Source organism: Lithobates pipiens, unplaced genomic scaffold, assembly GCF_037356315.1.
Source record: "Lithobates pipiens isolate NorthernLeopardFrog02 unplaced genomic scaffold, aLitPip1_a1.2 Scaffold_18, whole genome shotgun sequence".
Classification (NCBI taxonomy): Eukaryota; Metazoa; Chordata; class Amphibia; order Anura; family Ranidae; genus Lithobates; species Lithobates pipiens.
The window spans coordinates 129,017,180-129,044,627 of record NW_027507758.1 but is presented as its reverse complement, the minus strand read 5'-3'; the positions used below and the strand labels follow the sequence as shown (position 1 = coordinate 129,044,627).

General features: G+C 45.2%; 1 protein-coding gene across 1 annotated transcript in view; it reads right to left on the bottom strand.

Annotated features, from left to right (window-relative positions):
* Positions 1-27,448, bottom strand: part of ACOXL (acyl-CoA oxidase like) — a 477,525-nt gene that overhangs the window by 105,343 nt on the left and 344,734 nt on the right. Inside the window, exon 15 of the mRNA XM_077486109.1 lies at positions 19,715-19,826. Coding sequence (XP_077342235.1) covers positions 19,715-19,826 — 112 coding nt within the window. The remainder of the gene's footprint in view (positions 1-19,714; positions 19,827-27,448) is intronic.

Below are 27,448 nucleotides of genomic sequence, written 5' to 3'. Positions count from 1 at the left end.
TCGGAAAAAACTTCATCATTAATTAAGATAACAAAATAATAAATCTTATCTTGCAAAAAACATTTTTTTCTTTGCAGTCAGTGGTAGAGTATTGTAGATGTTGGTCATTGATTATTGCATAATGTCTGGAGTTTAAGGCCTTATGTACACTGCTGCTGGTAAACGGACGTTCAGAGGCAGTTGGATGCATTTTTCAGCTGACTCTGAACTCATCCAATGTTATCTTATGTGTACATGTACACAGGTCCATTTAATGTCGTTTTTAGGCAGTTGCGTTTAGAGGCTTTTCTTTGAAGGCAAAAAAATGAGTTCAGGCACCAAAGTTTCGGACCTTTTCAGATGCCAAACGCATTTAAATGCTGGTACCGCGTTTTCGCTTAGAAGAGTTTTTGAAGGTGCCCTTTTTTTACATTACAAAACTTAAAAATTATAGAAAATTATGAAAAACCACTAAAAAATATTTTAAAAACTTGTTATTGCTCAAAATGCTTCATAGACCATTTATATACCCCTAATGAGCCCACGATCCAATCCAATCCAATACACCACTAGCATTGCTGTTAGCCAAAGTAGAATTGGAATTTGACCTACATGTTGTTAGATTTGAACCAGATGACCCCACCATTGAGCTTGACACCTGACTCTATCAACCATAGTTGCATGAAATTTAATATCTGTCTTTTTTAATTGCCACACATATGCTCATTATGGGATCCATAGTAAAAGCACCGAAATTGAGGTTGATACAAGTACACTGCTGCTCTCTCAGCTGCTGCTACTCACTCTGGTCTCACAGAATGGCTGAAATAGTTAAATAATACTGTTTTTTGCTTTTGCTTATGATGTTATCTTAAATAAACTCTCCTAGATGCGAATGCGGCAAAATGTGACTAAACGGGAGTTTTTAAACAACGGTTTCAAGTTGTCAAAAAATCGTTCAGAAGAGGTTGCCTCAGCATCCCGTGTACATTAGGCCTAAAGTGTAAGTTCACCTTTACAGAAAAATGTGAACTTACACAGGACCCGACCAGTGGCGTAACTAGAATCTTCAGGGCCCCGATGCAAGAAACCATGAAGGGCCCCTCTGAACCCCAGCCAGGGCCCTTCCCTCCGAGTCAGGTGGTGGAACTCCAGGACGTGGTCAAAGGTATTACCTTTGTGAGCCCTGTAGTTCCACCACTGGCATCAGTAGTTTTTTTTATTATTTTGTTTTTAATTTTTAGGTGCCCCATTGGGTGACTGTCCCTAGGCAGGATGGGGTCTCCGTCCCCAGAAGAGATGAGGTCCTTTTCTCCAGGGCAGATGAAGTTACTGCCCCCAGGTGAGAAGGGGTCCCTGTCCCCACGTGAGAAGGGGCCCCTGTCCCCGGGGGGAGATGGAGGGGGTAAGTAATGGTGTGTGGGGTCCTCTCACTCACCATGACCAAGCTGCAGGCCGTGCACTCATCCATGTTGGCCTGGGCTCTATCCAGTGTGCTGGACGGGTGATCAGCATATCTCTCAGAAAGACCTTTCATCATCTGTGTATGACGGGGAGGAGGGGGGCTGGCAGACAAGCCTGCAGTGTCCTCTGGGGAGCCGGCTCTCACAGGGCTGCAGTGCATCTGTGTGCTTAAAGTTTGTTTACCCGGGAGAAGTATGCAGTGCAGTGTAGGCCGGGGGGCGGGACTCTGGCTGGGGAGAACAGACATCGGACTGAGCGGCAAAGCATGGAGCAGGAGAGGGGTATTCTGAGGAGCCTGCCGAGTACACAGGTCATGCGGGGAATGCACAAATAAAGAGCAGCCAGTGCGATAGTCGAGCATGGAGCTCTGCTAGTCACCCTCCACTTCCAGCCACCCGTGTGCATGGTGCACTGGTACCCCTAGCTGCCTATGCTGCTGCTGGCCATATGTAGAGGGGGCTGCATGGGCCCCCTGCAGCACAGGGCCCAGTTGCGGTCACGACTGCTGCACCCCCTATAGTTACGCCCCTGAACCTGACCTCACCCCAACCCACCCCAGTCCCGCTGACCTGCAGTGCGGTGATCTCCTGTTGTGAGCCCTGGTGTAGCCGCCTCAGGGTTTTGGGGCTTAAAAATCCCCTCTGTATTCATGCGCTCAGCTGAGAGGACAGGCTACACAGGTTCTGATTGGTCAGAGCCACCCATGTGATGGTGTTGACCAATTAAAATGCTCTTAAATGTCCCTTCTGATGGGGTACATTTAGGAGATTAAGCTCCATGCATTTCTAAGCCCCAGAGCCATGAGGCGTATATACTGGGGCTTGCTACACTGCAGGTCAGCGGGACTGGGGGGGGTGATGGGTAAGGAGCGGGTCCTGTGCAAGTCTGAGTGCTTTCACACTGGTGCAGTGCGCTTGCAGGACGGGAAAAAAAGGCCTGCGAGCAGTGTCTTTGTTGCAGTGCAGGATCGGTGTATACACTGCTCCTGCACCGCCCCTGTCATTGAAAACAATGGGCAGTGCTGCCAGAGAGCCTGCAAAGCAATTTGGCAGTGTCACTTTTAAAGCGCCCCGATAGCGGCAGAAAAACACCGCTAAAACTAGCAGCGCTTTACCGCTAAGGCCCCCCCCCCCCCCAGTTTGAAAGTAGCTTTTATTTTCACCTTTTATTCTGTCAAACATTAGTAAATTTATTAGTCCTATGGTAGTCATGTCCCGAGCCAGCATGGGTTGTTCAAATCTCAGGAGGCTTCCAGATAAATCTGTTTCCATGCAAGTAATGTAAGTTGACCCCTACTTTTTCTACATCATGCACAGAGAAAAAAAACTGGCCCCTTTTTATGGGTAAAGGAGACAGAAGAGACAGTGGAGTTAATTTACTAAAGGCAAATATTCTGTTCACTTTGCAAGAAAATGTGTCCCAGGACTTGGTAAATGTGGTGAAGTTTCACTTTTCAAAGATTACCTAGCTAAAATAATAAAAACATAATTTTTGCTTGCACATAATTGGATTATGGACATCAGCAGAGCTTCCCCTTATTTACTAAGTTTGGGGGCAAATTATATTGCAATGTGCAACTTCCTTTGCAAAGTGAACAGTCTTTTTTGCCTCAACCCCAGTGGTTTGTATCAAAATATTCTAAACTCTTACTGTAAGCAGCCCATACATGGAGCGAATTTCATTCCTGCAGGAAAGAAATTAGCTTGATTCCCCCTCCAACACAGTGGATTGATAGGGAAAATCCTCCCACAGAGCCATTGAATATTGCTAGCACCCTTAATCACATGCCCAAACATGGTTTGAATCTTAGCCAGTTCAGGAGATTTGAACCGTCAGTGGCCGGCCTTAGACACAATGTCACAGATACACTACTCAATTGCTGTTCATTATTCCTTAAATCCCGACACTACAAAAGTAAATAATTGTTTCTGGTTAGTCATATGCTATTCACATAACGATAAGAGTTTCTTAAAATTTGATCAGTCAGAACAACATTTACCAACAATTGTGAAGTATAGGGTCCATCTGACTGAACTGATTAAAGAGTAATGCCCTGTACACACAGTCGGACTTTCCGACAGAAAATGTGCGATTTGAGCTTGTTGTCGGAAATTCCGACTGTGTGTAGCCTCCATCGGGGAGTTTGCATCAGAATTTCCATCGCACAAAATCTGAGATCTGGTTATAAAAATTTTCCGACAACAAAATCCTTTCACGCAAATTACAATCGTGTGTACACAATTCCGACGCACAAAGTGCCACGCATGCTCGGAATCAATCAGAAGAGCAGCACTGGCTATTGAACTTCATTTTTCTCAGCTTGTCGTACGTGTTGTTTGTCACTGTGTTCTTAAAGTTCGGAATTTCCGACCAACTTTGTGCGACCGCGTGTATGCAAGACAAGCTTGAGCCAACATCCGTTGAAAAAAAAAAACATGGGATTTTGTTGTTGGAATGTCCGATCGTGTGTACACGGCATAACTCTCAACTTTTGTTGAGAAAAAAACATTTCCTTCTGGGTGATCTATGAACATCGCAGCGATTTTGCAGCAACAAACTTTGTTGCAGATTTCTGGTCAAATTTGTTTATTGAAATTTAATAAATCAGGAAACGAGTTCAAAAGTGATACAGAAGTATATGTAATGCCGCGTACACACGATCAAATTGTCCAGCGTACTTAGTCCGGCAAACAATCCGGCGGACTTTCTATAGAACAGACTTGGCCACACACGGACGCACGGAAAGTCCGGCGATTGCTAGCGCGATGACGTACAGCACGTACGACGGGACTAGAAAAAGGAAGTTCAACAACCAGTAGCCAATAGCTTCCTTTTCGTACTTGCTTCTGAGCATGCGTCATTCTTAGTCTGCCGGACTAGCATACTCACGAACGTATTGTCCGCTGAAACGGCGGAAAGATTGGGCTGCAAAACTACTTTCTAAGTCCGCCGAACTTTACGCTGAAAAAGTCCGCTAAAGCCCCCACACGATCGGATTGTCCGGTGAAATGTGGTCTGGCGGACTAAGTACGCCGGACAATTTGATCGTGTGTAAGCGGCATTAGGATACAGTATAATTCCTTAATATGACTAAAGATTAACGTTCTCATATTGCAAACAGGTGCGAATTCCAATGTTTTTTAGTATCATGAGAAACAAAGAATACAATTAAAAGTAAAGCTATTTGAACCTGTTGAAGAAAAAGATAAAGGTATAAGGCGGCGTACACACGGGCGGACTGTTCGCCCAACCTTGTTCGGCAAACAGTTTCATCAAACAGTCCGCTCAAAATTTGCATGAGCGGACTTGCCCACACACGAGCGGACTGTTTGACGAACAAGGTTGGGCAAACAGTTCGCTCAACTTTTGAAATGAACGGACTCGCCCACGTAAGGCGGAGGCAAATCCGCCCATTTCGAGCGCGTGTACAGGTAGGCGGGGCCCGCGAAGGAGACGTCGCGGGCTCCGCCGCCTGGAATGGGCTTAAAGGGGAACCCCAACGCCGGAAAAAATCGGCGTGGGGGTTCCCCCCAAGTCCACACCAGACCCTTGTCCGAGCACGCTACCCGGCCGGCCAGGAAAGGGGGGCGAGCGAGCGCGCCCCCCCTCCTGAGCCGTACCAGGCCGCGTGCCCTCAACATGGGGGGTGCCTTGGGGAAGGGGGGGCCGCGCGGCCCCCCCACCCCAAAGCACCTTGTCCCCATGTTGATGAGGACAAGGGCCTCTTCCCGACAACCCTGGCCGTTGGTTGTCGGGGTCTGCGGGCGGGGGGCTTATCGGAATCCGGGAGCCCCCTTTAAGAAGGGGGCCCCCGGATACCGGCCCCCCACCCTATGTGAATGAGTATGGGGTACAATGTACCCCTACCCATTCACCTGTGAACTAAAGTACAATAAAAAACACAACACAGAGAAAAAATATTTTATTGCACAGCTCCGGGGGTCTTCTCGCCGGACTCCTCCGCTATGTGTGTGTAGCTCTTTTGCTAGCGGAGGAGTCCGGCTTTCTTCCTCCCCGCCGCCGGCCTCTTCTCCCGACTTCGGGGGTCTTGTCCCCCTCTTCGGTTCTTCTGCCGGGCCACCGCGCCTGGTCCGGTGGCCCGGTCTTCTGTCGCCGTCTTCCGTTCTTCTGTCGCCGCCTTCGGTTCTTCTGCCGGGCCACCGCGCCTTCTTGTAGCTCTTTTACAGGCGGTGGCCCGGTCTTCTGTCGCCGCTGTCGTCGCCGCCGCCGCCGCCTTCCGTTCTTGTTCTTCTTCTTGTTCTTCTTCTTCTTCTCCTGGAGATGTTGACTCGACGATCTCTCCGGCCAGAATGCCAGGGACACGCTCCGCTGCCACTTATATAGTGACAATGGGGCGGTGTCACATGGTATATGTCACATGGGTTGGTCACATGGGTTGATGTCACATGGGGACTATGACATCGTAAGGGGGCGGGGTCACCATGTGACCAACCCATGTGACATATACCATGTGACACCGCCCCATTGTCACTATATAAGTGACCGCACAGCGCGGCTCTGGCATTCCGGCCGGAGAGATCGTCGAGTCAACATCTCCAGGAGAAGAAGAAGAAGAACAAGAAGAAGAACAAGAACGGAAGGCGGCGGCGGCGGCGACGACAGCGGCGACAGAAGACCGGGCCACCGCCTGTAAAAGAGCTACAAGAAGGCGCGGTGGCCCGGCAGAAGAACGGAAGGCGGCGACAGAAGAACGGAAGACGGCGACAGAAGACCGGGCCACCGGACCAGGCGCGGTGGCCCGGCAGAAGAACCGAAGAGGGGGACAAGACCCCCGAAGTCGGGAGAAGAGGCCGGCGGCGGGGAGGAAGAAAGCCGGACTCCTCCGCTAGCAAAAGAGCTACACACACATAGCGGAGGAGTCCGGCGAGAAGACCCCCGAAGACCCCCGGAGCTGTGCAATAAAATATTTTTTCTCTGTGTTGTGTTTTTTATTGTACTTTAGTTCACAGGTGAATGGGTAGGGGTACATTGTACCCCATACTCATTCACATAGGGTGGGGGGCCGGTATCCGGGGGCCCCCTTCTTAAAGGGGGCTCCCGGATTCCGATAAGCCCCCCGCCCGCAGACCCCGACAACCAACGGCCAGGGTTGTCGGGAAGAGGCCCTTGTCCTCATCAACATGGGGACAAGGTGCTTTGGGGTGGGGGGGCCGCGCGGCCCCCCCTTCCCCAAGGCACCCCCCATGTTGAGGGCACGCGGCCTGGTACGGCTCAGGAGGGGGGGCGCGCTCGCTCGCCCCCCTTTCCTGGCCGGCCGGGTAGCGTGCTCGGACAAGGGTCTGGTGTGGACTTGGGGGGAACCCCCACGCCGATTTTTTTCGGCGTTGGGGTTCCCCTTTAAGCCCATTCCAGGCGGCGGAGCCCGCGACGTCTCCTTCGCGGGCCCCGCCTACCTGTACACGCGCTCGAAATGGGCGGACTTTCCGAGCGGGAACAGTCCGCTCATTTCGAAAGTACAGCGGACAAGCCCACACACGGGCGGACTGTTCGCTCAAACACAGTTTCAGCGGACAGTTTTTCGGAATTTCCGAAAGACTTTGTCCGTCCAACTGTCCGCTGAAACTGTCCGCTGAAAGCCCACACACGAGCGGACTGTCCGCCCAAACACTGTTCAGCGGACAAGGTTGGGCGAACAGTCTGCCCGTGTGTACGCGGCCTAAGAGAGGAAAAAGACAGATAAAGTAGCGAAAGGTTTCGAAAAGGAATAAAAGAGAAGAAAGAAAATGGAAAAGAAGGGATCTTCGAGGCAAGGTGTGGTTTCAGTCATATGATAAGCATGGAAATAATGAAAATGTAAGGAAAATTTACACAGGCGTCAACAAGGATTCCTTAAAGTTAGTAGGCAAATAGTGTGTCGTCTAAGGGAGCCATTTTTCATATTTTGTCATGAATTATAGCCTCTATTTTGGCATGAATCATGGCTTGATGAATTCTATGTTTAGTTTCAGTTAATACCAGGCTAGGGGATTTCCAGGCTTTAGCGACTGTTTGTTTCATGGCTGTAGTGATCTGTAGTAAGAGTTTGAACTGATTACTGGAGAGGGTTGTTGGTTTTTTAATTCAAAAGTGCTATCAAAGGATCAGAAAGGATGGATTCTGCAAATAATGTCGAAATCATGTGGAATATATCTTTCTCAAAATCTTTGGACAATTGGACAAGTCCACCATATATGAAGATGTGATCCAGATTCAGTACAGCCTCGAAAACAAGAGGAGTAGTAATTGGGGCAAATTTCGCAATTCTGGTAGGGAATAAGTACCAACATGTAAGTACTTTGTAATTAGTTTCTAAAGCAACTATATTTTGGGAGAAAGATTTTGTAGTAGTCCAAATCTTGTCCCATTCTGCTGTTTCCAATGAAAATCCAAGATAAGATTCCCACTTAGCTACATATGAGGGCAGACTAGAATCCGGTTTAAAAATGAGTTGGGCATAAAGGTTCAAAATAAGTACTTTTGTATGGGGGTTATGTTTACATATATTCTCAAAATAAGATAATTTATCAAGTGCAAGTCCTCCATGAATATTAGGCATGACATTTTTTTTTAATCTGGAGATATCGGAAGATTTCTGAGTTTGGAAGTCCATGTATATTACATAGGTCTCAGGGAACGTTTTAAAAGAATTAGAGGATATAAGATCATGTAATTGGGTTAATTTAGAAGTGGTCCATGCTTTAAACATTTTAGGAAATTTTGTGGATTATGGGGAGATTGTAGGCCAAATATCAATTTAGATCTGTCCCATATTGCAAGGGAATGTTTGGTAATCAGATTTGTAAGTTTTTTCCGGTCAGAGGGTTGTGACCATAAGAGGTTAGATATTGATAATGGGTCACAAGCTATAGATTCTAGAGCTACCCAGAGTGGTATTTCATTGGTTGCATGGTATTTAGGTATTTGTGCCAAATGAGCCACATGATATTAGGTAGATAAATTAGGAAATCTGACATCACCTTTAAGTTTTGGAAGATATAATGTATGTTTAGGCAAACGGGGTTTTGAAGAACCCCAAACAGAGGTTGTTAATTTACTCTGCAATATTCTTAAAAAGTATGTTAGGACCGAGATGGGTAAAACCCTGAAGAGATAAAGAATTTTAGGTAGTATAGCCACTTTAATAACACTGATTTTACCTATCCAAGATATGGAGAGAGAGGACCACTGAGTTAACAAATTGGTAATCTGACGCAAGATGGGTGGGAAATTAGCCCTAAAGAATTCAGAGAGATGCTTGTGCCTGTTGTACAGCTGAAGGAGATAGAGAAATATTTAGTGCCATAGACTTTTGGGGATTAATGACTAGACCAGAAATATGAGCGAAATGACTGAGTTTTCGATAAGATTAGGAGCTGAGATATGTGGGGAGGACATAAAGAGTAAAATGTCGTCTGCAAAAAGACAGGTTTTGTGATGACGTCCAGCTAACTCAAGACCTCTAAATGAAGGATCAGAGTGAATAGATTGGACAAGAGGTTCAATAAGTAAGGCAAATAAAAGTGGGCATAGTGGGCAACCCTGTCTTGTACCTCTGCAGATATTAACCACTTCTGGACTGCTCACCATCGTTTTATGTCATGACTTTGAAGAAGGATATCGTTATGGCAGCAGCTAGCTGCCATAACCCCGATATCCTCTTCTTCAGCGGGCAGTCTGCTACAAGATAAGATGGTCACCGTAAGATCACTTATCGGCGGCGGAAGAGGGCAATAATTCTGGCCTTAGACCTCCCCTGTAACCTAAACCATGCAACCTGTAGAAATTTTTTTTAACGTCGCCTATGGAGATTTTTAAGGGTAAATGTTTGTCACCATTCCATGAGCAGGCACAATTTTGAAGCGTGACATGTTGGGTATCAATTTACTCGGCATAACATTATCTTTCACAATATAAAAAAAAATTGGGCAAACTTTACTGATGTCTTATTTTTTCATTCAAAAAAGTGTATTTTTTCCAAAAAAAGTGCGCTTGTAAGACAGCTGGGCAAATACGGTGTGACAAAGTATTGCAATGACTGCAATTTTATTCTCTAGGGTGTTCAAAAAAAAAATTATAATGTTTGGGGTTCTAAATAATTTTCTTTAAGTGGTTAAATGGATTTGATTTATACCCTGTATATTTTACATATGCCTTAGGGCAAGGCTTGACAAATTTGCTTTGAATCTAGGAGCCAGCTGAAAAAGTTAGGAGCCAGTTATTTAAATCCTCTGCCCAGCGTCCAGAACTGCATGTCTGGGGCATCGGACAATAAGAATTGTTCATGCCTGATGCCAAGAGAAAAAGACAATATTTAAATTTATTTTTTAAAAATCTACTTTTGTTTTGTTATAAGATTTTGCAAACAAGTTTTTTTTCTCCTTCACTGATGTGCTTTGATAGGCTGCACTAATGGGCACTGATGGGGCGGCATTGAGGTTGGAACTGATGGTCACTGTCAGGTGGCACTGATGGGCACCAATAGGCAGCACTGAGGTGCCACTAATGGGAACTGGCAGGTGGCACTGATGGGCAGCACTGGCATGTGGCACTGATGGGCAGGTGGCACTAACTGGCATTGGCAGGCGGCACTAACTGGCATTGGCAGGCAGCACTAACTGGCAGGTGGCACTGGATTACACTGGCAGGTTGCACTGGATGGCACTGATTGGCACTGGCAGGTAGCACTGCTTGGCACTGGCAGGTGGCACTAACTGGCAGGTGGCACTAACTGGCATTGGCAGGTGGCACTGGATTGCACTGGATGGCACTGGCAGGTGGCAATGGGTGGCACTGCAGATGGCAATGGCAGGTGGCACTAAATGGCATTGGCAGGTGGCACTGGATTGCACTGGCAGGTGGCACTGATTGCACTGGCAGGTGGCACTGCTTGGCACTGGCAGGTGGCACTAACTGGCAGGTAGCACTGGCAGTTGGCATTGGCAGGTGGCACTAACTGGCATTGGCAGGTGGCACTGGATTGCACTGGCTGGTGGCACTGGCAGATGGCAATGGGTGGCACAGATTGGCAAGTGGCACTGGATTGCACTGGCAGGTGGCACTGGTTGGCACTGGCAGATGGCATTGGAAGGTGGCACTAACTGGCACTGGCAGGTTGCACTGGATTGCACTGGCAGGGGGCACTGGCAAGTGACACTAACTGGCATTGGCAAGTGGCACCAACTGCCATTGGCAGGTGGCACTTGATTTGCGCTGGATGGCACTGGCAGGTAGCACTGCTTGGCACTGGCAGGTGGCACTAACTGGCAGGTGGCACTGGCAGATGGCATTGGCATGTGGCACTAACTGGCATTGGCAGGTGGCACTGACAGATGGCATTGGCAGGTGGCACTGACAGATGGCATTGGCAGGTGGCACTGACAGATGGCATTGGCAGGTGGCACTGACATTGGTAGGTGGCACTGGATTGCACTGGCAGGTGGCACTGATTGGCACTGGCAGGTAGCACTGCTTGGCACTGGCAGGTGGCACTAACTGGCAGGTGGCACTGGATTGCACTGGCAGGTGGCACTGGTTGGCACTGAGTGGCAAGTGGCACTGGATTGCACTGGCAGAGGGCACTGGCAGGGGGCACTAACTGGTACTGGCAGATGGCATTTGCAGGTGGCACTAACTGCCATTGGCAGGTGGCACTGGATTGCACTGGAAGGTGGCACTAACTGGCATTGGAAGGTGGCACTGGATGGTACTGGCAGGTGGCACTAATTGGCATTGGCAGGTGGCACTGGCAGGTTTCACAGCCGATAGTGTAACTGTGAAACTGAATGCTCCCTGCAGTGTTGCACTGTGTGAAACTGTATGGAGAGAGAGGAGCCTACAAATTCAGCGTGATGTCAGAGGTGGGCGGGACCCTGGAGCTATCCAGCAAATGATTGGGCTGCTTAAGAAAGGGGAGGGGCCATATACACGTATCGGCCTGCCCAGATCCCATCCCATTGGCTGGTGTTGGAAAGCTGGGTCCCGCCCACCCCGGGTCCCACCCACCGGGTCCCACCCACCCCGACATTCAGCCTCAATTTTGACAGCTCCTCTCTACACACAGTTTCACACACTGCGGCGCTGCTCTGCCAACAGTGTGTGGAGAAGGGAGGAGGATGTCAGAGGCTGCTGAGCCGCTCTCTTCCTGCTCCATCCCGACTACCAGACAGTGCTCTGTGTCTGGAGGCACCAGACACAGAGCAACAGAGGTACCTGTCAGTGACAAAAATCCAGGCGCCAGGGAACAATTTCTAGTCACAACGGCGACCTGGCGCCTGGGATTTGTCGAGCCCTGCCTTAGGGTTATCATATAATTGTTGCAGAATCCTAATTTTGTTATTCTGTTATTCTGAAGAAATCCCTGTGTGTTTGTCTGTGTCCATGTGGTAAAGTAATCTAATGGGAGCGGTTTCTTAATTATCAATCAGCTACTGCACCTGCAGGGCTCAAATGTGGAAAACTGCAGGTTCTGCATCCCTTTAGATGTGATTTCCTATTGGGGGTATCTCACCAAAAATGAATTTTTTGTTGCAGAGGATGCCTGAAATCTGATTTGCATCTTAGTGCAGACTTCTGGGTAAAATCAGTGAAAATTACACAAGCAAGAAATTATGTTTCGGGGGGGGGGGGGGGGCGTTCTGTACACATTCTGTGTACAGAGCACCTCCAGGTAGCCATATTGCATTTACAGAAAATTACAGAGCTGCAGATTGACAAGAAAAAGTAATTTTTAATAACATTCAATGCGACTTACGTTGCAATTGTATATGCTATTTTTTTATTTGCTATTTTTCTTCCGCACAAAAGTGGAGTTACCCTTTAAGTAACACACACTACATAGCTGTTAGCACATTTTGCTGATCTCACTGATCAAAATGTATCTGTTAGGCCAACCACTAAATGCTGCTTAGACATTAGCTATGGGAAGCTATAGAAGAATTTGAATTTCCTGTTTGCAGCTTTGCTGACATATGACGAAATGAGATCTAAAGCATGTCTGAGATTTCAAACTTCTTTTCTTATCCTTTGAAATCTCTGCTGAGAATCCACAAAAAGATGCAATGTAACAACTCACCTTGAAAGTGGAACGAATCCTCAGGTGACTGTTTCGCTGACCTGAAATGATCCTTTAGAGATACCTACTGTACTCTGGTGAAATATTTCCACAATACAATATAGGATTATGACAAGGGTAAGCTTCAAACAACCACATCCATTAGCACAGGGCTTTGTTTCTGTGTTATACATCAAAACACGCAAAGAAATTCCATGTCTGTTTTTTTTTTATTTATTTGATCACATGCATAACATCAGCAGTCAAGCCAAGCGGAAACACAGAGCTACTAAAAATGAATATCTCTGGCCTAGATGGCAACTTCAGATACCTCCATCGAGACCAGTATAGAAGTGTTTACAGTCTCTCAATTGCTATTGGCTAGTCTGCCACTTACTATAGTGGCCTAGTATAAATGTTGGCGACCAGAGCAATCGGAGAAAACTCACAAATATGGGGAAACTATATCAGGTTCATGTCAGGACTGCATAGTGTCCTTGGTTGGAATCAAACCCAAACCCACAACCACAAAACAAAAGTACTTAACAAATATTCAATGTTTTCCAAGCAATTCCTGAAAAGATTCTTAAAGTGGACTTTGCAAGGAAATGTGCAGTACTACAGTGCATTCTCACAGCATTTGGAATACTCAGCTTTACCAGGTGGCAGCACTGCAGAAAGCACTTGGAAGATGGGGTCTTTGGTAAGTTTTTGTATTTTTTTTTTAGTTTTTGTTGTAATAATTTGGTTGTTTTTGGCTTTCATTTATTTACTTTTACTGAAAAATATTAGTCTGGTAGAACTTTTGCTAAACAAAACAAAAAAAAATGTTTATAGTTTGTTATAAAATTTTGCAAACAGGTAATTTTTCTCCTTCATCGATGTGTGCTGATGAGGCTGCACTGATGGGCACTGAGAGGTGGTACTGATAGGTGGAATTAATGGGCACTGATAGGTGGCACAGATAGGCAGTACTGATAGGTGGCACCGATGAGGCACTGATTGGCAGCATTGATGGGAACTGATAGGTGGCACTGGTTAGCAGTACTGATGGGCACTGGTAGGTGGCACTGGAGGGCACTGGTTAGCATTTGTGTCTACTGTGTGGGACCGAAGTCCTTCTTACAGAAGCTGGCAATCAGCTTTATTTTTTTCTCCTCATGCTGTCAGCGCGAGGAAAACAAAAGGTCGATTACAGACTTCTGTTTACATCATGTGATTAGCGGTCATTGGCTGACAGCTGATCATGTGGTAAAGGGCAGGCATCTGCCTTTAATAAATCTGTGATCAGCTGAGTCCCAAGGACTTGGTGATCGCAGGGCACGCGGGCCACGTGAGCACGGGAGGACGTACATGGACGCCTTCTCAGCAATCTAAGCCCGCGCTGTAACCGTCTATAAACACACGTCTGTAAACACACACACACTTTCCCCTTAAAATATTAAAATTATTATGAAAATAAAAATTAACTATTAGGCTGGGTTCACACCGCTGCGGCAGCGAGAACCGGATGTGATTCGCACCGCACTGCAGTGCAAATCACATCCGATCTCTGTGCGATGCGAGTTCAGCCATACAGATAGTATGACTGAATTTGCATCGCACCCGCCGCAAACTCGCACGGGACCCTTTTTTTGGTCCGCAGCAGAATCGGATCGCATGGGTGTTCACACCACCGATTCCTGTCCGAGTTTGCAGATCGCACTGCGATATGCGAACTGATCTGGGGGTGTCATTAACATTTCACTGACACTCCCAGCAGCCTGCATAGGGCATGCGATGCGGGAAAACGCAGCGGATTCGCAACGTTCCCGCATTGCTCCAGTGTGAACCCAGCCTTATAAAGAACAAAAAAAATTTAATAAAACAAAAAAAAAACAACAAAAAAATACTTCACAGTCAGTAACCAGATGCACAGCCATTAGCTACATTAATTAACTACACACTTGCTCTGGGTGTCAACAAAGGTTTTACATCGATGCAGATAATTTTTGGCAGACTTCTTCATTCAGATCACTTAGTCAATGAAATGCGTATGTTTTCTAGCACTATAGGACTTGCCAACATCTCAGTTGGATTGAGGTCAGGATTTTGACTAGACCTTTCCATAACTTATCTTGCTGCTCAGCCCAGCTGTGCTTCAGACTCAGCTCCAGGGCTGACAGCCATTTTCTGATACGAAGAGGAAATAATTGTTTCTCAAATAAAAATCTAAAGGCACAGAAGTACTAAGAGGTTTATTTACTAAAGCTGAAGAGTGCAAAATCAGGCTCACTTCTGCGTAGAAACCAATCAGCTTTCAGGTTTTATTTCCAAAGCTTAATTGAACAAGCTGAGATTAGAAGCTGATTGGCTACCATGCACAGCTGTGCCAGTATCTGAGTGCACCGGCTTTAGTACATCTCCCCCAAAGTCTCACAAACATCGTTGCTATGCTCAAAATGTATCCAAGCCCAAAAGTTGTATGTATTGCAGCTTATTAGTACCTAGATGTGGTGACTGTATTGTTTTCTTTTTTTCAGGCTTTGCTTCCTTTATTTTTATCTGGTAATCCTGACAGTAAAGCAAATCCTCTTCTAGATGACAACACTCACTCATTAAACTGTATCTATGGTGGGGCAGAGTTGTCACAGTATTCCTCTTTTCCATAACCAAGAGGGGATGGGCATTGAAATGAAATCTGAGAACAATGTAACTGATAACAGCCGGCACAGGCACAAGAACTCTAAACAGCTGACAAGATTGTTTGGAAAATCAACAGGTATCTTTTGAACATATAGAAATAGATACAGGAAAACTCTTTCAATGGTATATTTAAAAGACTAAAAGTGTCCTAACAGGTAAGTTCGTTGTTACAGTTTACAAACCAAATGACCGTTGTTTAACCGTTTGCGGACCAGCCGCCGCAGTTTTTTTTTGCGGCAGGTTGGCTCCGCTGTGCGAAATCACATTATTGTACATGATCTCGCGAGGCTTGGCTAGCAGGCGCATGCGTGCCCACCGCGGGCTCTATGAGTCCGACAGTGGGTCCCGCGGACTTGATGTCTACAGGCATACCTGCGATCACCTCACGGAGAGGTAGAACGGGGAGATGGTAATGTAAACAAGCATCTCCCCTTTCTGCCTTTTTCAAAATTGACGCTTTTTGTTTATAGCGCAAAAAATAAAAACTGCAGAGGTGATCAATTACCACCAAAAGAAATCTCTATTTGTGGGGAAAAAGGGACATTAATTTTGTTTGGGAGCCATATCACACGTCCGCGCAATTGCCAGTTAAAACAAAGGGAAGTTTAAAGAAAAAACATACATTTTAAATAAAGAACTTTGAAGCAAAATTAGGGTCACAGCTCACCAATGCACCCTGCTCAGTGCCCACCTGCAGCCATTAAATTGGCCAACAATGCAGCCTGTTCAGTGCCCATCTGCAGCCTCACCTTTCCCATCATTGCAGCCTCGCCAGCATTGGATTATCCCTGCAGTTTCCAAGGGAAGAGCAGGAGCGAGCGCTGATGAATTCCACAGGGCCGCGATTTCCTGTGTACCCGGCGCTCCACCACTCACAGCCATGCCTCCTGACCCTACTCATATGATAGAACAGTGGCCCAATGCGTAGCCAGGAAGAGTGGCTGTGAGTGACGGTGCGCTGGTTACACAGGAGATCACGGCTCTATGTAATTCAATGGCGTTCGCTCCTCTTCCCTCAGAGACAGCAGGGATCGGTGTATAACATGCACCCACAATTTTCCTCTGATTTTAAGGGGAAAAAAGTGTGCGTTATACGCCAATAAACAAGGTAAACCCTGATGGGTTTTACTTCCTCTTTATTCCCCTGCAAATTAAAAGCATAATGTGCTAGTATGCATCACATCATGTTGCACTTACCTGCAAACGAAGCCCGCAATGTCCCAGAGGTCCCAGGTGGCCGCGTCCACCTTCACCCCTCTTCCTTCCGGGGCCATGGACTCTGGCTATGTGACTGGCCGGAGTCGCATGACGTCACTCCCGCGCGTGGGAGCCTACAATCACGACACGGCCCTATAGAAATGGCACGATCGTGCCCTTTTAGTGCGCAAGCGCCAATGACGTATGCGCAAGCGTATATGATAAATATCTCCTTAACCTTGCAGGTTTAAGAGATATTCCAGTACCTATACGTAAGCCTTATTATGGGCTTACTTGTAGGTAAAAGTGGTGTGTAAGGGTTTACAACCACTTTAATCATTTGTAAGAAGAAGCCTAAAAAGTTCTATTTTTGATTCATAAGGTCGAAGAACATTTGTTTTTGGAATCTTGAAAGACCTTTATATGTTTTTTGGCGAACTCTAAAAGGGCTTTCATTTTCTTTCTTAGTAAGTATTTTCCATATTACGAGCATTCAGAAATTTTGTACAAAATCTTTTAGGCCGCGTACACACGCGCGGACTGTTCGCCCAACCTTGTCCGCTGAACAGTGTTTGGGCGGACAGTCCGCTCGTGTGTGGGGCTTCAGCGGACAGTTTCAGCGGACAGTTGGACGAACAAGGTCTTACGGAAATTCCGAAAAACTGTCCGCTGAAACAAGGTTTCAGCGGACTGTTCGCTCGTGTGTAGGCTTGTTCGGCCAACTAAGTCTCGCGCATGCTCAGAAAGGATTTCCACGTCGGAAGGTTGCATTGCAGTGTATAGGACGTCGTATTTTTCGTCCCGTCGTACGTGCCGTTCACGTCATCGCGCACGGTTTCAGCAAACTGTTCGTCCGTCGTGTGTGGCCATGTCCGTCCATGCTAAGTTTGAGCGGACTGTTCGCTCAAACTGTTGGACGGACAAAGTTGGGCCAACAGTCCGCGTGTGTACGCGGCCTTAGGCTCCATTCATACACGAGCGTAGGGATTTACTTGTGTATCTCTGGCATTGTTTTAAGCATGTTTGCAGCTTTTTCCAAGCATTTTATAAAATGTTTTAGAAGTGTATTACAAGCGTTTTACAGCTTAAAGCGCTTTTGTTTAGCCAGCAGAAAGCACTAGGGTGAGGAGAGGGAGAGGAAATTAGGGGTGGAGAGCTCCTGTTTGAGCAGAAAACAAGCGACAAATTATTTGTAAAATGCTCAAGTCAGGAGATTCTATTGAAGTCTATGGGGCAAAAAATGCTTGTAATCTGCCAAAAAGAAGCTCATGTACTTTTTTGAGCTTCAGGCAACAGAATACTCTGAATCTGGGCTGGGTTCATACTATGTGCGGCCATGGGGCACAGCAGAGGGTCCGGTGCATTCCCGTTTACCATTTTAGGTCCAAATTTTTGGCTAAATTTGGACCTAAAACTAAGCCAAAGACGCACTGCACCCTTTCCAGTGCGTTCCGAGGTTGCCCTGGAGGTGTGTGAACTGGCTTCATTGAGATCTAGTCACAGTCTCCTGTCAAGCGAATTGGATATGGAGAAATCCGCATCCAATTCACAATAGTGTGAACCCAGCCTCATATGTGAACAGGGGCCACTGGCTTGTTGAGCGTTTTAGAGATACAAGCTTCAAGCAGAAAATCACTCGGGGTCTTAAGCTTGCATTATGAACACTTGAGGTGGGTCAGGAAAGGCCAGCAATTATTTATCCCTTGCTGGTAGAAAGATTCTTGCTTGTCATTAGATTAGCCCATTGTTTCAAATTTTCTCTGCATGATGTGCTCTGTAGCTTTGCCCAGAAAGATAATTGAGGGACTTTCTTCTGAGTTTGGCACAATATATTTCTGTGTATTTCTGTTCTAGCCTAAAGCAATATTAAACCCCAAACCAAAAATGTAATTTATTACCGCTTACCAATCATTAGATGTGGGGGCTGCATTAGGTTTCTTTTTTAGTTTATTTTCCCCTCTGGCGATTCTGGCCAGTAACACACTTCCTGTATTAGATCGCCCCCCCCACTCTGGATGAAGGAGCACAGGGGCACCTTTGGACAGCAGCATTGTAAGTCTGGGGGAAGGGGAGTGGTAGATGTCCTAGCAGATTTAAATACACTAACAAATTGAAGACAAACTCCAGCTCACACTGCAGTTACACAAGCAGTTAGAGCAAACAGTTATTGATTTTGTGATAAAGGTTTTACAGGAATAATTAAAAGCTGATCATTATAAGCACCCCGGTCAGTGGTAAATGGTTTGTCTCCACCCTCTAACTGCTACATTTGCACAACAGACTTACTGGCTGGATCAACAGATGAAAATAAAGGAAAGAAAGCCTAAAAGGGAAAACAAATGCAGCAAACACATCTAATGCCGCATACACACGAGTGGAATGTCCAACAGAAAAAGTCAGACGGAAGCTTTTCATCGTATATTGCGATCGTGTGTATGCCTCATCTGCCTTTTTTTTACAAAAATTCTGACGGACCTAGAAATAAAATGTTTTAAATATTTCCGATGGAACCAATTCCTATCGGGAAAACCACTCGTCTGTATGCTATTTCGACGGACCAAAAACGGTGCATGCTCTGAAGCAAGTACGAGATGGAGGCTATTGCCTACTGAACTTCCTTTCTCTAGTCCCGTCATACGTGTTGTACGTCACCGCGTTCTTAACGATTGGATTTTGGTGTGATCATGTGTACGCAAGACAGTTTCAGCGGAACTCGGTCGGAAAAACCTGGAAAAAATTCTGACGGGAAAACCGGTCATGTGTACGCAGCAGAAGAATAGGCAAGTCACAGTTTAATAAATGTTTGCTTTTGGGTTTAATATCAACTTTGGCTTTAACTTTTAATTATCTTGATATTATATTGAACTTGTTGGCCCATGTTTTGACACAGATAATCCCTTATAATTTAATATTTTTGGGTAGCACTTTTCAAAGGTATAACTGCACAATACATTATCTTAAACATCATTAAAATAAAAGATATGCCAAGGTCATATTCTTTTATGAGGATCTGTGAAAAATGCTGTGCATCCATCCTGCTCAGCTCTAAAAATACCTTCTAGGGTTAGCCACATAAGCCACATAGGATAACACATTGATTAAACATGTAATTAAAGTACAAATTAAGGATTTTTAGGATAATGCTGTGTACAGGTGTACAACTATATGTATTACATAAAACAATGTTTGAATATCAGAGATGTGTTTACACCAGAACATACAAACTGATATGCTAAGTCATTAAAAGGTTACTTATTAGGTAACATATGCAGACCTGGCATTGCTATTAGGAATTATTACTCAATCCTATTTTGCACAATGAAGAGATTATTTGGTTACCTTGTGGTAGAGTCTGGCAGCTAACCCACGTTGTAGCACTCTCTCCCGAAAATTGACAGCTTTCAAGAAGAACACCAAGTTGCTGATCTTATCTGAACTGAATGCCAGGAAGCTATGGAAGGAAAAAGTACACAACGAGACCGTGCATAAATTTACATGAACCAAGTCAATGCATTTATATAAATTAATAAATACACTTCCCTGTGCAACCTTTAGAGCTCTGCAATCAAAATGACTACCAACTGAAATACTTACAACTTTAATCAACAAACCAACTTCATAATTGCTCAAAAGTATTGCTCAAAAGACAGGAGTCACTTTCAGCCATGGAACCCAGCTTACCTTAAAGAGGTCAGGAATTTTCAGCTCCCCAGGCCCCTCTTATGCGCAATTTATCCTGAGCCTATTAGGGGCAAAGGGTGACCAAGAAACCCAGTCTGGTCTGCACTAAGCAGACTCACAGTACAACCACACCGAACTCAGCATTTTGTTTTACCCGTTATCCTGGGTGGAGAGGCTCCTTCACTTGGGACAGTAATATTTATCAACAATATTGTGACACTACCAGTCCCATTTAACATCTGTCCCAACTCCTCTTTCTGCATTGGGGTACCGGCCCCAGAATCAGCCAGGTTGTCTATGTTTAGAACACTGACATTGGACATAACATTGCTGTCACTAGCCATTCAGCATTTCGTTGCTCAGATATAAAGCGTGACCGCCGTACCATGTTCCTAAGGTACCGGGCAGACACACTTCTTCCAGCTGGGCCTATGGGGTTAATGCCGGTCAATAGTGCTATCCCCCCCCCCCCTTTACTGTTTGTATTATGCATGTTCCAAGCATGAAGACAAGAGATAGAGTAAGAAAGGGGGAAGTTTTCTCAAGTGCCCTTCCCACTGACAAAGTTGGCTGCGTGCCCAGTTTTTATTTATAAGATTTGTTGAAATGCTTGAATGTACCTGTGCCTCATATTATTTTATGTACAGTTTACCCCGCCCTGTGTCTCTATGCAAACAAGGAGGGGAGCTCATCCCCGGGAATATATATACTTGTAAGAACAACACACTCCTGTACTAGAGTCAACGGACTGTGTAGTGTCACAGGGGCCTGGTTAAATCATGGATAATCTCATAGATGCCTTGCTGCCCGCTAGGACTGGGGTCATCCTGACAGTGCTGTGAGAATTGAAAAAGAGAAGAGGGCATACTGGCCTAGTGCATCATCCAACAGATTTATTACGAGATTAAGATTAAGGAGCAACCGTTTAGATACAGCCACACATGTGGACTAACAAGCATGTTTTTAACTTATGTTTGCGAGTAGACACCCTTATGATTTTATTCATATTTTTAAATAAATCTGTTGGATAATGCACTAGGCCAGTGCAGCTGCTTTTCATATTATATATATATATATATATATATATATATATATATATATATATACACATACACACACACACACACACACACACCTGCGTCTGTTCTTCAATAAAAGTCTTATGATTCTTCCCACCCTACACTATGTTAAGGCTAGTGACTGGGTGGGCTGGGAACATATAATCGCTGGGTGACAGGGTCTCTGAAGCAAGGCAGCAGTAACAGCAGATCTACTCAGCCTGAGTACCGACATCCATCACAAAAAGTATGCGTGTTTTTTTCTTGCTCACGGTGAAAAATTAAGTGGTAGAAAAGACGTCTTACTTTCAAAAGTGATATAGTAACAGTAGCTAATGTTATTTCTATAAACTTAAACATAACAAAAAAGTTATAAGGGTTTAACTTAAAATTTATTTCAGAAGCAAAAGTCTACACACCTGTTTATCGGTGTCCCCTTTGCTAACCAAGTGCTAAGGAGACACCTGAGCTGCTCACATCTATAGCCGCAAACAGCCTCGCCACGCCCCTGCTCCCAATTCCCAACAGTTTGACTGATTGTAGCTGGGGCTTATCGCCCTGCTGCCCTCAGCGTTTGCTGAGGATCTAAGCAGTTCGGGGAGCAGAGCTGACTGATCCTAGTTCTAAGGCCATGACATGAACAAAGTGGTACACAAATATGGTTTGGGGGCAACGCCACTTTTCTCTGATAACTGTACTTATGTTCATTGCGTCATTGGGGGGGGTGACATACCAATACCATGTGTGGTGACTGCATTAGCACCTGGATGTAGAAGACTAAGGGGACAGTGCCACTGATGCATGCATTGTCGCTGCTCACCATCCTTGGGGCCTCCTCAAATGGTGACAAGCCAGTACATGCATCCTTGATCAGTAGCCACTGGCATGGCTAAAAAAAAAAAAAAAAGAGCTCCCCTGACCCTGTTCTGGTGCCATACTAGCACAGGTACTCATTGATGACCCACTGCTTCATGTGCAGCCACTGCAGCATTGCCAACATTCAATTCCAACCTGGTGGGCATGTCACAAATGAGGCAGTTGGTGGGCAGGTTGCATTCCCTTTGAATGTCAGCCAGCTGAGCACTGGCATTGTATGGCCAGCGGAAATGAGCACAGACATTTCTAGCCTGCCTTTGGAGATCCTGTAAGCCTGGGTACCTGCTCAAGAACCACTGCATCACCAAATTCAGGACGTGTGCCAAATGTGGAACAATCAAGTGTCCCTGTCGGAGGGTGGAGAGAAGGTTGGTGACATTTTGGCATCCAACCATTCCTGGCTCAAGCTGGCGTGGCATCAACCACTTCTGAGCCTGCCCCTGCAGAGCTGACAGACTCTCTTCCCCAGTGTGGCTCCTGTCCCCTAGGCAGACCAACTCAAGCACCACATGGCATCTTTTAGCCTGACTGCTTGCGTAGCCTCTTGAACGCTTATGGGGCACCGCAGGTTCAGAGAACAAATCTGCAGAAGAGGCCATAGAGGAAGAAGAACAGGAGGGGGTAGAGGAGAGGGCTGTGGCAGAATCACCACTAGCATTTTGGAGTCATGGTGGCGGAACAAGCTCCAACAACAGTGCATCGTGAAGGAAAGGTAACATCCCTGACCATGCCTGCTGGACCATGAGTCAGCGGTAATATGCACCTTACTGCTGACTGCTGATGTACTATGTAATTATGTGTACCTCCTTATCTCTGAAGTTATCCTCTGTTTCTTTTTACTGTTTAGAAAGGTTTGTACTGTATTTTTTAGTACTGTTTTTTCAATAAAAATGTATGGAAACAGAAAAAAAAAAAAAAATCAGTTAAAAAACCTACTTACTAAAAAAATTTATATTTTAGCCAAAACATTAAAGTTTCACACCTAGTACCAACAAGCCATATAGGGAAATGTATGAATGCAATTGCCCTGTATTTCAAAATGTTGCACCATGCAAATGGCTCAAATCATTTGCACTTCATATTCTACCTTTTGCAGTTGAACATTTGCCAGTATCATGCCACTTCCTGTTTTATGAAAGCCTGCAACTAACAACCAAATGTTTGCCCATTTTTTACATACAGTATTTGTTATGAACCAGATTGTGGCAGAATATAGAAATATGTTGAATTAGTAAGAATTATTAATTGTAAACTGATCAAATAGTTGCTCTGCGTAGATCACTACCTAACTCCTTCCTTTCTGAGCATTCGGTCCTGGTTTGATTAAATGCGCATACGCCAATGATGTCATTATTCACATTTCTCTTCATGCTGGAAAAATGGTGTTTACATGCCAGAACTACGCAATTTCCTTTGCCTGGTGTCAGCCCCAACATCCCACGAGACTAGATCCCATTGACAAGCTGAGTTTTAACCCCATGTGACCCACCACATCACAGGAGTTGATGAGGCGATGAGCGCAACACAGGAGACAGCAGCAGGTTGGCTCAGATTGGCGGAATGCGGTTGCCATGGTAGCCCCGCAACAAAAACGAGGCTTGGATCAATAAGCACTGCGCACACACACAAGATGATGGCCATCGAGAGGGTGTAAGTGCGAAAGTTATAATGGTATTGGACGTTGGAATATGGCGGCGGCCCCAACCAAGAAGAAGCTTTTATAAAAACATTGTTTATTCAAGTAAGAAACGTTATATATACTTTGACATGGCGGTGCAAAGATTCACAATAGCTAATTACACTGAATTATATGATATTTAGGAATGAAGTAGCGGAGTTTAACACCACTTTAAATTTAATTACAGGCATTTATATAGTGCCGATAAGTTACATAGCATTTTTCATCTATAGTACATCCACATCAGTCCTTGCCCTTAAGGAGCTTCAAATTTAAAGTTCCTACCTCACACGCGTACATACACAATGTAGGGTTAGTTTAGACAGGAGCCAATTAATCTGTCTTTGGAATGTGGAAAGAAACCCAAACAGGCACAGGAAGAACATGCAAACTATAAGCAGGTAGAGTCGTGGTTGGGAGCACTAACCATTAGGCCACTGTGCTGCCCATATTAATCACTTACAGACCGGACCATTTTGTTGGCTTAAGACCAGACCACTTTTTGCGATTCGGCACTGCGTCGCTTTAACTGACAATTGCGCGGTCGTGTGACGTGGCTCCCAAACAAAATTTACATCCTTTTTTTCCCACAAATAGAGCTTTCTTTTGGTGGTATTTGATCACCCCTACGGTTTTTATTTTTTGCGCTATAAACAAAAATAGAGCGACAATTTTGAAAAAAACGCATTATTTTGTACTTTTTGTTATAATAAATATCCCCCAAAAATATATAAAAAAATTTTTTCCCTCAGTTTAGGCCGATACGTATTCTACATATTTTTGTTAAAAAAAACCGCAATAAGCGATTATTGATTGGTTTGCGCAAAAGTTATAGCGTTTACAAAATAGGGGATAGTTTTATGGCATTTTTATTAATACGTTTTTTTTACTAGTAATGGCGGCAATCAGCGATTTTTATTGTGACTGCGACATTATGACGGACACATCGGACATTTTTGGGACCATTGTCATTTATACAGCAATCACTGCTATACAAATGCAGCGATTCCTGTGTAAATGACACTGGTAATGAAGGGGTTAACCAGTGGGTGGCAGTGTAGGGGTTAAGTGTTCCTAGGGGCGTGTTACCAACTGTGAAGGGCTGGGCTTTGTTTTAGTGAACACTGATCTCTGCTCCAATCACATGGAGCAGAGATCAGCGTCACTTGTTGCTAGGCAGAATGGGGAGATGCTTTTTTTCACAACAGCATCTCCCAGTTCAGCCGCCCCGTGAGACTATCGCGGGTATGCCCGCAGCGATCAAGTCCACGGGGCCCGCGACCGGACTCATGGGGGTCCCAACTGGCACGCGAGTGTGCTGCCGGCGGCTCACTCGCGATGGCAGGGTGGCATTTAAGATTGGACATACCTGTATGCCAATATGCCTGCCCGTGCCATACTGCCGACCTACATCGGCATGCGCCGGTCGGGAAGTGGTTAAATGCAACATTAACCACTTGCCGACCAGCTGCCATCATACTTTAGCTGTACGTTGGTCCCTTTAACAGCTATAGCGGGCGTGCTAAAATGGTTTAGATTAGGGGTCTTCAAACTGCGGCCCTCCAGTTGTTCAGGAACTGCAATTCCCATCATGTCTAGTCAGATCTATGAATGTCAGAGTTTTACAGTGCCTCATTGGATGTGTAGTTCCACAACAGCTGGAGGGCCGTGGTTTGAAGATCCCTTGTTTAGATCAAAACATATTCATGTGTTAGAACGGCCCAGTCAAAGTTCAGATCTAAATCCAATTGAGAATCTGTGGCAAGACTTGAAAATTGCTGTTCACTGACGCTCTCCATCCAATTTGACAGAGCATGAGCTATTTTGCAAAGCAGAATGGGCAAAAATGTGACTCTAGATGTGCAAAGCTGGTAGAGACCTCCCCAAAAAGACTTGCAGCTGTAATTGCAGCGAAAGGTGGATCTACAAAGTACTGACTCAGGGGGGCTGAATACAAATGCACGCCATACTTTTCACATATTTGTAAAAAATTTGAAAAATATTTATCATTTTCCTTCCACTTCACAATTATGTGCCACTTTGTGTTGGTCTATCACATAAAATCCCAATAAAATACATTTACGTTTTTGGTTGTAACATGACATAATGTGGAAAATTGCAGCGGATATGAATACTTTTTCAAGGCACTGTATTTATATATAAATTTGATTTCTTTCTTCCTGATACATGCTGGAGGTGCCTGTCAACACCTGTGATGATGGGGTTGGCAATTAGCCAATCAGGTGCAAGGAAAGTTTTCAAAAATGTTTCTGCTTGCTTATGATTGGATGATGGAAATCAGCAGAGCTCCACTACATTCTTTAAGCTCTGGGAAAATGAGTGCAACTGCTCTTGCAAAGTGCACAGTCTATTTGCCTTTAGTAAATCAACCCCACTGTTTCATATTTGGGGAGATATACAGTGCCTTGCAAAGATATTCACTCCTCTCTCTCACAGCCTCACAACCTGGTGTTGCCTCACAACCTGGAATTAACATTGAGGATTTGTATCATTTAATTTACAGAACATGCCCATAACTTTGAAGACGTTTATTTTTTTTATCAACAGAAAAAAATCAATGTGCATAGCTATTCAGCCCCCTTAAGTCAATACTTTGTAGAGCCACCTTTTGTGGCTATCACAGCGCCAAGTTGCTTTGGATAAGTCTTTATGAGCTTGCCACATCTTACCGCTGGGATTTTTGCCCATTCCTCCTTGCAAAACTGCTCCAGGTCCTTCAAGTTGGATGGTTTGCGCTTGTGAACAGCAATCTTTAAGTCTGACTACAGATTTTCGATTAGATTGAGGTCTGGGCTTTGACTAGGTCATTCCAACACATTTGCATGGTTACCCTTAAATCACTCAAGTGTTGCTTTAACAGTGTGTTTGGGATCATTGTCCTGCTGGAGGTGAACCTCCGTCCTAGCCTCAAATCACACACAGAGTGGTACAGGTTTTACGCAAGAATATCCCTGTATTCAGCACCATCCATCTTTCCCTCAACTCTGACCAGTTTGCCAGTCCCGACTGATGAAAAACATCCCCACAGTATGATGCTGCCACCACCATGTTTCACTGTGTGGATGGGGATGGTGTTCTTGGTGATGGTGATGTGATGGGTTTGCGCCAGACATAGCATTTTATTTGATGGCCAAAAAGTAAAATTTTTGTCTCATCAGACCCCAGCACCTTCCTCCATACATTTTGGGAGTCTCCCACTTGTCTTTTCCCAAACTCAAAACGTGGCATTTTGTTTTTTGCTGACATTAATGGCTTTCTTCTGACCACTCTGCCATAAAGCCCAACTCTATGGAGCATACGGCTTATTGTCGTCCTATGTACAGATACTCCAGTCTCTGCCGTGGAACTCTGCAGCTTCTCCAGGGTTACCTTAGGTCTCTGTGCTGCCTCTCTGATTAATGCCCTCCTTGCCCGGTCCGTGAGTTTTGGTGTACTGCCCTCTATTGGCGGGTTTGCTGTTGTGCTATGTTCTTTCCATTTGGTTATGATAGAGTTGATGGTGCTCCTAGGGATCATCAAAGATTTGAATATTTTTTTATAACCTAACCCTGACTTGTACTTCTCAACAACATTGTCCCTTACTTGTTTGGAAAGTTATTTGGTCTTCATGGATGTGTTTGGTTAGTGGTGCCTCTTACTTGGGTGTTGCAGCCTCAGGGGCCCTTCAAAAAGGTGTGCATATGTAACGACAGATCATGTGACACATCATTTCACTAATTACGTGACTTGACGGTAATTGGTTGCACCAGAGTGTTTTAT